Source organism: Artemia franciscana, chromosome 1, assembly GCF_032884065.1.
Source record: "Artemia franciscana chromosome 1, ASM3288406v1, whole genome shotgun sequence".
Lineage (NCBI taxonomy): Eukaryota > Metazoa > Arthropoda > Branchiopoda > Anostraca > Artemiidae > Artemia > Artemia franciscana.
The window spans coordinates 27011980-27025504 of NC_088863.1; the positions used below are offsets into that span (position 1 = coordinate 27011980).

At 35.6% G+C, this 13525-nt stretch overlaps 1 protein-coding gene across 3 annotated transcripts in view; it reads left to right on the top strand.

Moving 5' to 3' along the window:
* Positions 1-13525, top strand: part of LOC136027704 (uncharacterized) — an 84963-nt gene that overhangs the window by 48740 nt on the left and 22698 nt on the right. For all 3 annotated transcript variants that reach the window (XM_065705157.1, XM_065705159.1, XM_065705165.1), the window contains exons 5-6: positions 7959-8109; positions 10850-11218. In XM_065705157.1, the coding sequence (XP_065561229.1) occupies positions 7959-8109; positions 10850-11218 (520 nt within the window). The remainder of the gene's footprint in view (positions 1-7958; positions 8110-10849; positions 11219-13525) is intronic.

Consider the following 13525-nt stretch of genomic DNA (forward strand, 5'->3'; position numbering starts at 1 on the left):
AAAATTGTCAAAAAAGCACTAAAATTGCTACTGTGGCAACCCTGTTCCATTTTTGACAGTCTTTTGGTAAGAAAATTGTTGTCAATTAGCATTTAGCGTCACTTTCTGCTAAAAGAAAATGAAACTATAAAACTGACTAACGAAAAATACCTTCTTGACCTATGACGTGCGAATCCCTGTTGGCAAAAGTATTGTGGCGATGTGCTTAATTAATTAATGATTTAATTTATCGTAGTTAATGTTTCGGGAGGATATGTTCGTCTCGTCTCGTATCGCTAAAATTTAGTTTAAGAAAATATTCGTCAAATAGTATTTTAGTTATAGTTGTAGCTTATAGTTAATCTTCGCACCGTTTTTTCAAACATTTCGGGGTAACGAACTGTAGTAAGGAGCGACCCGGCTCAATAGTAACCAAAACTCTAAAAAATCAAATTTTGATACCAATAGCTACATCAAAAGAATCGCATTTTAATGCTGATTTTAAATGTATAAGTTTCATCAAGATCAGTTATACCCATCGACAGTTACGAGCCTGAGAAAATTTGCCTCATTTCAGAAAATAGGAGGAAACACCCCCTAAAAGTCATACAATCTTAACGAAAATCACACCATCAGATTCAGCGTATCAGAGAACCTTATTGTAGAAGTTTCAAGCCCTTATTTACAAAAATGTGGAATTTCGCATTTTTTGCCAGAAGACAGATTTTTGTTTTTTTGCTTGTTTTTTGTGTTTGCTTTTTTCGCAGGAGTGATCGTATCGACTGAGTGGTCCTAGAATGTCGCGAGAGCGCTCATTCTAACGGAAATGGAAAGTTATAGTGCCGTGACTAAAAAAATTGGTGGGCACCTAGGCCCCCTCCCACGCTCATTTTTCCCCAAAAGTTGCCGGATCAAAATTCTGAGATAGCCATTTTATTCACCATAGTCGAAAAACCAAATAAATATGTCTTTAGGGACGACTTACTCCCCCACAGTCCCCGTGGGAGGGGCTGCAAGTTACAAACTTTGACCTGTGTTTACATATAGTAATGGTTACTGGGAAGTGTACAGACGTTTTCAGGGGGATTTTTTTTTAGTTTAGAGGGGAGTTGGGGGGGGAGTACGTGGGAGGATATTTCCATGGAGGAACTTTTCATGAGGGAAGAGAATTTCAATGAAGGGGGCGCGGGATTTTCTAGCATTATTTGAAAAACAATGAAAAAATAAATATGAAAAGTTTTTTCTACTGAAAGTAAGGAGCAGCATTAAAACTTAAAACGAACAAAACTTATTACGCATATGTGGGGTTTACCTCCTCGTTATACCTCACTCTTTACGCTTAAGTATTTCTAGTAATTTCAACTCTCTATTCTACGGCCTTTGTGATTTAGAGGTCGTTCTTAAGGAATTGGGACATTCAAGCTTTAGTGTAAAGAGCGAGGTATCGACGAGGGTTGCCCCCTCATATACGCAATAAAAATATACGAATATAGAAGTTCGTTATGTAAGTTAATTCATAAGTTAGGTATAATGTTTACCAATGAAAACGTTTGTAAAAAAATTAAAAGTTCTACTTGCCTTTTTAAGTAATCAAAAAATTGGAGGGGAACTAGGCCTCCTCGTTCACCCCTTTTTTTATCAAAGTATTCCGATAATTGCATTTAATTAATATGAAAATTCTGTTTTAATTAGTTATGTGCGGAGAGCCAAGATCAAAATATGCATTAATTCAAAAACGTCCAGAAATTAAATAGAAAAAAACAAGTTTTCTCAAATGAAAGTAAGGAGCAACATTAAAACTTAAAACGAACAGAAATTACTCCGTATATGAAAGGGGCTTTCCCTCTTCAACGCCCCGCTCTTTACGCTAAAGTTTCTTAATGTTTAAAAAGTAGAGTTAAGAGAAATTGTCAAACTTTAGCGTGAAGAGCGGGGCGTTGAGGAGGAAAAGCTCCTTTCATATACGGAGTAATTTCTGTTCGTTTTAAGTTTTAATGTTGCTTCTTACTTTCATTTAAAAAACTTGTTTTTTTCTATTTAATCTCTTTCAAGCGATCAACCTTCCATATCATAACAGCTTATTCTATTCTCCAACTCAGCTTATTCCGAGTAAAACAAAACACAGCTGAGCGCGACCTCCCATACATTTTCACCACGTATGCAACGAAACAAAATTGCGTTCCCGTCTATGGTGCTGTAATACAGTCTACGCGTAGGAGCGCGGGATCGGAGGAGGTGCCAAGTTCAGAGCTTTGTACCAAAAGCTTCTCGTGGACAAGATATGAGTTTTCATAACTGTATTGGTATCTAAGCTCTGGGAAGGGATTTTAATGAGTATGAGTATAACATAAATCGGTCTGAGTCATTCGCCTGTTTCTCATGTGCTGGTGGCTGTTCAGTTACAAGATACTTTGTTTGCTTAATTGTCTTTATTGTTGTTGTTTTCTATCCCCTTTATATGGATCTTTTTGATGGAGTTTGTCATAAGGAAATCAGAAAAGGGAATGGGAGAACACAGAATCAAATGGGGAAGAGAAACTCCTGGAATTAGACTCCGCTGATTATTTAAGCGTCCTAGATGAACGTGTGAGCAAAATCAATGAAATTTTAGAGGTTTTGCAAGTTCAGGGTGTTAAAATGAGATTGAAAATTAATGTTAAGAAGAGTGTTGCTAAGGCTAGGAATAAGTGAAGATGAAAAGGTGACGCTGGGTAACGAAAAGATTGATCAGGTGGACAGCATCACTTACCTTCTTAGCATTACTGGTAAAGACTGTGGGAGCAGTGAAGATGTTAAAAGTAGAATAGCCAATGTTAAGGGTGTTTTTTTTTTCAGTAGAAAAAAGTTTGGAAGAATAGGAAGATAATTCTGTGAACATAGGAAGCTACTGTGACGACAGTGGTCAAATATGGTTCTGAAGCATGGTTACTCCGAAAAACGGACGAAGATCTTCTAGAGGTTTTCCAGAGTAATTGCCTATGGATCGTTTTGGGTACCCGGCTGTCTGACTGTATTTCAAACAGTAGGCTGGAAGAAAAGTGTGGTTCAATTCCGATTTCTAGGGCTTTAATGAGAGAAAGGTTGTTATGGGCAGGGTAGGGCTCCTACGTGGTCGCTATTTCAACTAAAGTTACTATTTTTAAAGCCGGTCACTATTTGTCAATATTGTCGAGAAATGGTCGCTAAACTCACTTTTATGAAAACGGCTAAGGTTTTTCACCAAGAATTTATGTTTCCAGGTCAATGTAAACCGCATTTAGGGTGGAATGATTTGAGAAAAAAGGCATTTTCTTTTGCGCTGCGCAGCATTCACTTTTAGAGATCTCTAAGTATTGTCTCTAAGTATATAGCCTGTCTCAACTCAAGTGCTTTTTTCAGCAGACATAACATCGGTAGCTAACATGGTAAGCTTCAATATTTGAATTTTAACCATAATGGTAAAGGTACAGTGCTGCTCTTTAACTCTACTTGGTATAAATTCAACAACAGAAGACTTTGCTGTCATGATAGCTGTCTTCTTGGCTGATAACTATCTTCTTGGATCCCTTAGAAGTGCTATTCTGGTTTCATTTTCATGTGAATCTGTCGTACGTGTAAGCAGCAAAAGGGATTAAAGATTCTTGCTGCTGGAGCCTGACATTAGGTTATTAGATGATGTCCTTTCAGAAAGAAGTAGATAGAAATGAGTTTGCATAGCATATTTGAAGTAATTCTAAGTTTGGCCCCATTTGCCTTCCCCTTAGTAGTTCTTCTTGCATAACCTATCCTGTTTCTTATTCCTGGTCCCTCATCAGGTATAAAGCTTATAGATAATTTTTATTTCTGTAACCTGCATGTAAAGATTGCAATTGTCATGGAAATTAGTTTTTTCCGGATCAAACGTGTAAGATAGTTTTGGTTTTTTATTTATAAATGAAATTGTGCTTATATTTTATTTTCGTTTTCTTATTTCTATAAATTTTTAATGAAGATATACCTGCAGAATGGGGAAGCGCAGATTTTTGAAGGAATGGCTGTCAAAAGATAATCCCACTGGTTGACCCTGTAAAGATTGACGTACTGAAGTGCTCAGTAATGCTGCTGCGTTTTTCCTGCAGCTTGTGTATCTGTACATTGTACTGCTCAAAGGCATAGAAGCTCTACAGCATCACGCTAGAGCAAAGTTTCATCCGTAAAACTGAGCAACAAGTTAAACCCTTTGCAGCTACAGATTATAACAGACGCTAACGCTAGTGGAGATCTTTTGTCTTCTAACTCTCACAAACCCTTCGTTTGCTTGAAAGATAATGTTTGAAAGCTGAAGTTGTGTAGGCGTTGAAAAGGTCTCGGTGAATATTCCAACTGCATCTTGTGGCAGTATCGTAACTACTTTCAAAACTATGTTTGGTGCTCAAGGACTTTACTCTTGGAGCTGATAAGCTTGCATACATCATCTGACACCTTGTCGCCTCACTTTCGGATGATGATACTGGATGATCTAAAGGGTGCCCACTACTTTATTTAGTTTATGAGACGACAAACGAAGCTAGTAAAAAAGATTTCAGGTTTTAGTCGGATTATGGTCTGAGAAAGTGAAAAGGGTTGTCTGTCGTTACTTAGCTACCTATTTCATTGGTCACGCAAAGTCAGAAGACTTAAAATCTGAGCTTATGTAAGCATTTGATTAAACCAATTTAAGTCTTAAAAACCTCATAATAGGGAGTGATGGACCTTTTGTTAAAAAAGTTTGGTGCTTGATGAAATTTAAAAATTTCAAATAACTCAGAGATCAAAGCAAAGGATTGTTAGATACGGGAGATGCAGGATCCATGTTATTCATAACACTTCCCGAAAAAGACTAGAAGCTATTTTAGTCTCAATTACTATTGTAAACGATATTTCATAGTTGGTGATAGTAGTGCACTATTTTTGTCAGGGCTGGGCGGCTTGGATAGAGGAGTTTTGGAAGGCACAGCAAGAAATGAACGTAACAACTGTAGGATTTACAAAGCATATGTCCACCAGATGGCTTAGACTTAGCACAGTTTCGCTAAGGTTTCTCTTGGAATGGGAACCATTGATTGAGGTCTTTCTGAAGTTTACCTGTAAGAAATTGGAAAGTCTTATGAATTTGAACTCGTATCTGTTTGATTGCAAAGCTTCTGAAGAGTCCAACCATGAAAGCAGAGTTTCAGTTTGTTGCGAACAATGCTGACTACTTTGTAAAGTTCACTGAAAAGTTTCATCGTGATGAACCGCTGATCCATCTCTTGTTTGCAGAGCCGAGGGAGCTCATACTCGTTCTGTCTGGACATATCTCGGACGAAAAAAAAATGCTGAAGCAATGGCTAAGAGGGTACATGCTAAAATTTTTGACGAGTCGTCAAATATAAAGAGCCTAGTGGACATTGTGTTGTCTTATGACTACCTGAAAGATGTTGAAGAACGTCATAAAAAATCTTTCTTGATGATGATACCTGCTTCATCTTTCTATTCGCTTCATTTTTAACAGACCTCCAGCTTTCTAATTGCTAAAAGACATATCATTGAACAGCAACTCTTCCAGACTAATAAAGAGCTTCAGATGCTTTCATCTCACAGAGAGAAAAACAGCAAGAAGTTTGAAAGATATTGGTTCCATAGCTACGAAAGTACAAGTTGGTGTTTCAAAATCAGATGTTCCTGATAACGAGTGGAAACTCAAACAGCTTGATAAGGATCTAGACTTGGTAGCTACGACAAGAGTTGACGAATATCGGGAGAAGTTCATGTGTCTTGAAGGCTCGTTTGGCAAGTGTAAGTATCCTAACCTTGCAGGCCTTGTCAAAGTAGCACTCTGTTTTCCTGATAGCACTCTATCAGGAAAGATTATGCCCGAGCAGAATGCAGCAATAGGAGAAAGAATATTGATTGTGAAGCTAACAATTTCTGAGGGTTTGAAAATGTTCGGAGCCAAGCCCAAGAATGTTACTGTTACATGTGATCTGCAGAAGCTAGCACGGGAAGCTCGTGCCAGTTACTTGGACCATCTTGAAGTTTAGTGTCAATGCTATAAAGATCAAGAGTAGAGTGGGAAAGAAGCGAGAAGCTGATCAAAAAGAAGTTAAACTGCTAAAAGAGCTAGAAAAAAGAATAGACTGAAAAGTGGGATTGACCGAAATATCTGCAAGAAATCAGTGTCACCCAGGCTATCATGGAAAGTTCTTGGGCAGTAAGAAATGAACTAAATTGTTATACCAAAGAGGTTGCAGCCACAGAAAAAAGATTGATAACATTTAAAAACTAAAGCAAATTTTTCGCTCTGAAAAAGAATTCTAAGGAGAACTGATCTCATGCTCGGTGATGCCGTTTAGTTTGATCTATATATCTCAATGTTTTTGTTTTCTTTTTTTATTTCGTGCCTATCAAAGGTTCCTTTTTTACTGTGATTCATTGTACCTATATGTGTGAAGTTAACAGAAATAACAATAAAGAGAAGCACACTGAAAAATAAATAATTAAGGATGATGCATAAAATCTTTGAGAATTAGAGAATTTGTACTTCTGACCGTGTAAACTGATAATAGTTTGGTCACTATTTGGTCATTTTTTTATGCCTTAAGTCACCTTTTCAACGATTTTAAAGGGAAAAGTGTGTAGGAGCCCTGCTAGGGCACGTTCTGCTGCTGAAAGATGGGAGATTGCCGAAGATTGTCTTTTTGGCCACACTCTAGGGCTAAACGGAAAGCGGATCGTCCGCTGTTGAGGTGGGAGGATGTCGTAAAAAAAAGACTTAAGGGAAATAAGAACTTTCTAGGAAAACGTAAAGAGCTTTGAATAGAATTGGATAGAGAAGGAGGGTACTTAGCTGTGTTGGCCTCTGGTGGCTTGGTGGTGCGGTGAGTTTTTATTGGTAGTAATACCATGAGCTCTAATAGTATGAGGTTTTGCCGAGTCGTTATGGAATATTATATCATAATTGCAGAATGTCCCAGTGGGTTGAGGATAGTTTCTATTGACTTTCATGTTTTAATTTTTTGCTGGTATATTCTATTAGCAGAATATCCCTGTGAGTTAAGCATAGTTTCTTTTGACTGCCCCATATTGTTTTTCAACTGAGATGCATTATGGGATAAACTGGAATATTCTAGTAGTAGAATATTTCAGTTGGCTGAACATATTTCTTATTGACTTTCAGATGATACTTTTATGCTAGGATATTATGGGATGTACTTAGATATTCTAATAGGAGAATATCTCTATGAGTTGAAGATAATTTCTGTTGAATTTCACATATTATTTCTATGTTGGTATATTCTATTAGCAGGATATCCCTGTGATTTTAGCATAGTTTCTATTGACTTCCTGATATAATTCTTATACTGGGATGTATTGGAGATAAACTGCGATATTTTAATGGCAGAATGTTTCATTAGGATGGGCATATAGTCAAAAAAAATTGACTTTCAGGTATTACTGTGCTGGGGTGTTGTGGAATGTACTTGGATATTCTAATAGCAGAATATTTCGGTGAGTCGAGGACAGTTTTTATTGACAATCAGATATTTCTTCTATACTGAGATGTATTCTGATAAACTGGGTCATTCTAATAACATATTATTCCAGTGAGTTAAGGATATTTTCTAGTGACTTTCATATGTTACTTGTACACTGGATTTTTTAATAGATGAATATCCCATGAATTGATAGTAGTTTCAATTGACTTTCAGATATTGCTTGAGTATCAATTTCCTTTAATAAAACGGGTTACCTGCAAGTTTGGTTTATCTTGACTTGAGCTGATTATTTTTTGAGATGATTTTAAAACAAAATAAAGCATTTAAAAAAAAATCTAAATTTTAATATAATTCTCCAAAATATTAAAGGAAGAAAAACGAAGATTGGGACATTTTCAAAACATTGTCTTGGACAAGAATAGGGCTAAGCTTTGGAGATATTTGCCAAAAAGTCAACTATTTCACGTGGTTTTGTAATAAAAGTGATATTTCTTGAAATTCCAGAAAGAAGAGTCTCTCAAATTACAAGCATTCTGCGTCCGCCTGTCGTCAGACTTCTGTCCTGAAAGTCATGCTGTCTTTACAATGAGGTACAAAAAAGGCGTTCCTCTTCTTGGAGCTGATGTAACAGATCAGGTTGAAATTATTGCCTATTGTAAGTATTTAATCACAAGAAGGTTATATATTATTGATTACAGTGCTAATGGTGGTGGAATTTGAAACTAAAATACAAAGGAAAAAAATTATAAAGGCAAGAATGTCTTAACTTACTGCTCTACTGGTTTTAGAATACTACAAATAATGGAAGATATTGCTCTTTTTGTTATCTTCTATGTCGTGTCTAAACTTTATTTTATCATGAATTAAATATTTGAATTGATGGCGGTAAAAACGAGTTTCAACACGTGTTGTTATAAAACCTGTTGGCAACTTTATTTTTTTTTTGACAGATTAACCGAATTATTAACAATTGATTTATTATTTAATGGTTAACCGAAAGAATTATTTTCTGAGTAATTGTAAGTTTTATTTTTACTAATGGCCTTCCGAAATATTTGACTTAAAAATTTTGTTATTTAAGCTAAATTTGAATAAATAAGCCCTCCCATTTTCGAGGTATTTTCAAAATAAGGCTTTTCATCATAATGCCCCTGTGTTAGAACACTGGTTCTTTAAGGATTGGGGAAAAAAGTCAAACTCTAGCACACAAAGAGTTTGTGTTTAAGAAAGGGGGCTGAGGTGCGAAGCTCCTCTAAAATATAACATATTATCTATTTGTTTTGAGTTTCATGTTGGTGTTTACTTTCGTTTGAAAAAAAAGCCTTTTATATTTTTTGTCGAGTATTTATGTTTCGGACAGTGGTATTTTTATTTGTGTTAACTTGTTTCAAGTATTATGTTTTGGGTAAAGCTGACAATCGAATATTCTACATGAATTTTGGATTGGCTATGATCTTTGAGATTACAATAGATAATCCTGGTTGTAGCTAATTTTTATTGTTATATTTAGATTAAATATAGCTACTAGTGTCAGCTAATACGAGTTTTTGAATAAATTTAACATTTATGTTGCTTTATTGCGAACTTTGGCCTTTAAAAGACATGAATTACTAAAAATTTAAAAATAAAGGCTGCTTAAATTTAAAGCTGTTTTTAATATTTTTTTTTATTTGAAGAAGTTATAATTTTGTTGTTTTAGTATGGTATGTGTAGGCGCTACGTAGTTTATTTATTAGAGTTGGAAACTAAAAAAGTTAGTATCACCAAAAGGAGTGTAGACGGTATTAAAAAAAGATGCAATGAATAGCAACCAAAAGCTTGTGACGGTTAAATTTTCGTTGAGTAGATTTGAGCGGTGTTATTGGAATTTTATGCGCATTTGTTTTAGGAGGGGGGATTACATGGAATTACAGGCAGATATGTTTTTCAAGAGCTATTCTAAATGCTTTCATTTTATTTTTTCTGTGTCCAAGGACACAGTTTTCAGAGCTTAATGAAATATCGCTAAGATAAAATGCATTAGGCCCTTGCTGAAGTGGATTTTAGCCGTTGTTTTTCTTTTTTCCTGGACATCCTTTATACAAGTAATAAAAGGGTTTGCTTTGAACTTTTATCAGACAATTTGCATATGAGGCTGAAAAATTTACTTGAAGGTGCTTTTTCCAATCAATTTCTGAAAAAACCGCTAAAACAGTCTACAATTATGGTTGTCGGCCATGGATGAATTCACGAATGGAAGCTCATGAGCTCTCAATAACAAACATCACTTGATGTGTTAACTGTTTGAAGTAGGTACACAGTTTTATTTTTCTTTAGAGGGAGGGTGGATAACATCTTACATTTTTCCTTAAAGAAGTAAAATGCTGGAGAATTTCCTGATTCCTGTGCATTTCAAGCAATTTTCTCTCTTTTTTCCTTTCTAACCTCTCTTTTTTCCTACCACACAGTCTCAGATCGAACAGGCGCGGGACCCGATGGGATTTTTTTTTGCGGGGCCCTCTATGTATATTAAATATTTAAGAAAAATATACCTGCATAGTAGTTTGCGTGCATAAAGTAGTTCACATACGTAGTACAAAATCTCTCTAATATAGGACTATCCTGCTTAAAATCGATAAATTTGACGTGAACTTTTACGAACATCAATTTTCTCCATTATAAAACTCATATATAATAAACATATTAATAAATCTCATCCACATACACAAACTTAAAATAAATATGTTTTAATTATGTGAATAATTCAGAATTTATCCCGTAGCGTCAAAAACAATTTACTTTAAATTTCAAAATCTCTACTTTTGTTCATTTTTGATGCTAAGGCGAGGCTCTTTCTAATGCGGGGCCCAATTGGCCCTAACCACTTCAATCCTCCTTTATCCGGCTGTACCGCCACATTGGTTTTGGGGAGAGTTAAGTCATAATCTATTGTTTGGGTGCCTGGGCGCCACTGTAGCCAGTGCCAATAGACTTCTGTTGTAGGCTGGTTCTTGTCAACTAGTCTTATTTTTAATAGCTTCTACTGCTTATACATTTGGACTTGAATGATTTTTAAGAAAAAAAAAATGCAAAATAGGTGTCACGTTTTGTGATGAATTCTGACACTCAATGTTTGGACGGGCTAGCATTTAAAACTTTAGAGACACTTTTTCCAGACAAAATTTTTGAAACACTTTATAAAAGGTCTCCTTTTTTATGTAAATACGTCTATCACTTTCAATAGAATTTCAAAGTTGTGGGACTTCTGTATACTATATCTCTTATACATGTTTGAGTTCTTGGTATATGACTCCGTTATATCTCATCTAAACATCTAAACACGGTCTTATGCTGGATAGGAATTTTATTCTCAGTTTTGTGCCAAATTTTGCTTTTATTATTTCCTTTTGTTTAAGGGGCAGATGGCAAGCTCTTAATTCAGAATGCACTTCTTGGAATCAGTGGTAAAAAAGTTGTTGACATATATAAGTTAAATAGATTCAGTCCAAAAGTTCCAGTGTCCATAGCTGTCTTGGATAAAAGACATGTCCTTATGTATGGGGCAGATATTTCTGACGAAGGAGGTCTCGTGGTCATGTGGGATACCAAATTTGGTATTGCTGATGCCTCAAGAAAGTTAAAGTCAGTGCCTGAGACACCCTCTGTTTATTGTTTGAGGGACAGCTCTCAAGTACTGCTTCCTGTTGGAGGAAATCTTATCGTTCTGCCCTATGAAGTGAAAGCTTCGAAGTTAGCTGCTGTTTTTGCTAAAAAGAGTGGAGATGGTGAGTTAGACAAGTCTTTTAGGATATTTTTACGGCCTTTAATTTGTTTAAAAAGATATTCTTGTTCTTTTACTTTCTTTTTAAGAATCCGTGGAGGTAAAATTTTTGATTAATTGATCCTAGGGCCTGACACACTTGTCGTGACTTAAAAAATAAAAAAGATAAAGAATGATCCAAATTCACACTAGCATATTTTTCGGCAAAACCATATTACAGATATAATGAAATAACACGGAAGTTTGGTCATTGGGGTGCTGCCAAGCATGAGTTCAAGTTGTGATGTTTTTGATCCCCTAGAGTAGTCAACACTACTCTTTGACTCATTAATTATTTTAGGCTTTTTAGCACTCATTTAACTTAAAAGGAAAATTAGAAAAACTAACCTCACCCGTGTAGACCTATGCACAGCAAATCTGGTAAATATTTAAAATTTTATTTTGTAAAATTGTTTACTAATGTTACTACTATTATGTACAGAGTTAGTTAATGAAAATAAAATAGCTCATTTAAACCCTCTGCGCTTATAAAATGCAGTAATAGGAGTAAAAATATAGAAAAAGAAAAACCAAAAAGAAACTTAATATATACATAAATATAATATATCTATAGCCAAGGTAAAATGTTATATAAATTGGACATTTTTTTTTAAAACAATGAATAATAGGATAAAAGTTAACTAATCTAAAGCCTCTTTGATTTTAATGTGTTTTGAAATAATATTTGATATTCATTCTTATGACCAGTGTTGATGCAGACTTTGAACATTAAGATGTAGACACATAAAATCTCAGTTAGAAAGATTTCTGAATTTTAGATTTTAAAATCTGTCGAAACCTCAAAAACTGATGAATTATTCTAATTCGTAGAAATCATAAGCCATGAAAATCCCCTGCGTACTTGAACATTTACCTTCACCTTTTCGTAGCATTAAATTGAAAAAAAAAAAAGTGTTTCCATGAAAGATAAATAGCCGATTTTCTAAAAACGGATCTTTTGAAAATGTTAAAACGAACAGAATAAATATTTTGTAAGATGGCAAGCCTAATATGAGCAGAAAATTATATGAATAAAGGAACGGAATCTAAAATGAACGGCATTTAAGAATAAATTGAAGCCAAACTTAAGCAAAATAGAAACTATCGCGCATAAGCGGTGTGGCCGCCCTTCAAACCCCTAAAAGTGTAGTACGATTACATAGACTGTTTTAACGGAATGATTGCTTAACCAAATGATTTCTCTGCTCATTTGAAAGGAAACTACCACTACTACTGCTAACAACTCACCCCCGAACCAAACCGCCTGAGACCAACACAGCTACGCAAGCTCCTCCTCTGTCCTAGCCTATTCCAAGTTCCCCTCTTTATACCCTGTCAGGAAGTTCTCGTTTCCCTTAAATATTTCTATACGATATTCTCCCACCTCAACAGCGAACGACCTGCTTTCCGGTTAGCCATAGACGGTTGGCCGAAAAGGACAATCTTTGGCAATCTGTCATCCTTCATCCGCAGGACGTGCCCTAACAATCTCAACCTTTCCCTCATTATAGTCCTAAAAAGTGGGATTGAATCAAACTTTTCGCACGGCCTACTGTTTGAAATACGGTTAGTCAGCTGGGGGCCCAAAACGATCCGTAGGCAATTTCTCTAGAAAACATCTTGCAAATCTTCCTCCGTTTTACAAAGTGCCCATGCATCAGAACCATATTTGACCACTATCATCACTGTAGCTTGGTCCGCAGACTCATCTTACTATTCTTCCAAACTTTCTTCAACTGTGAAAGTACACCCTGAGCCTTGGCTTTCTGCTTTTAATATCTTCACTGCTCCCACCGTCTTTACTAATGATGCAACGGAGGTAAGTGAAGCTGGACATTTGATTGATCTTGTCGTTACCCTACGTCACCTTTTCATCTTCTTTTATTCCTAGCCTTAGCGAAGTCATCTTAACAATAATTTTTAAACATATTTTAGCACACTGAACTCACAAAACCTCTTAAAGTTCATTCATTTTGCTCACACTTTCATCTAGGATGCTTAAATCATCAGCAAGATCAAAGTCCAGGAAAGTTTTCTTCTCGATTTGATTTCGTGTTCTCGCATTGCCATTTTTCTGCTCTTCAACACGAAGTCCATCAAAATGATCCATATAAATAGGAATAGAACACAACTCTGCTTAACTCAGATTTAAAACGAAACCAGCTACTAATCTCATTTCCTACCTTAACTGCAGCGGTGTTATTCTTGTACATTGGAGTATCACTTTAAATGTATTTGTCTAGTATACTATACTAGGATAAGACCTTTGCTA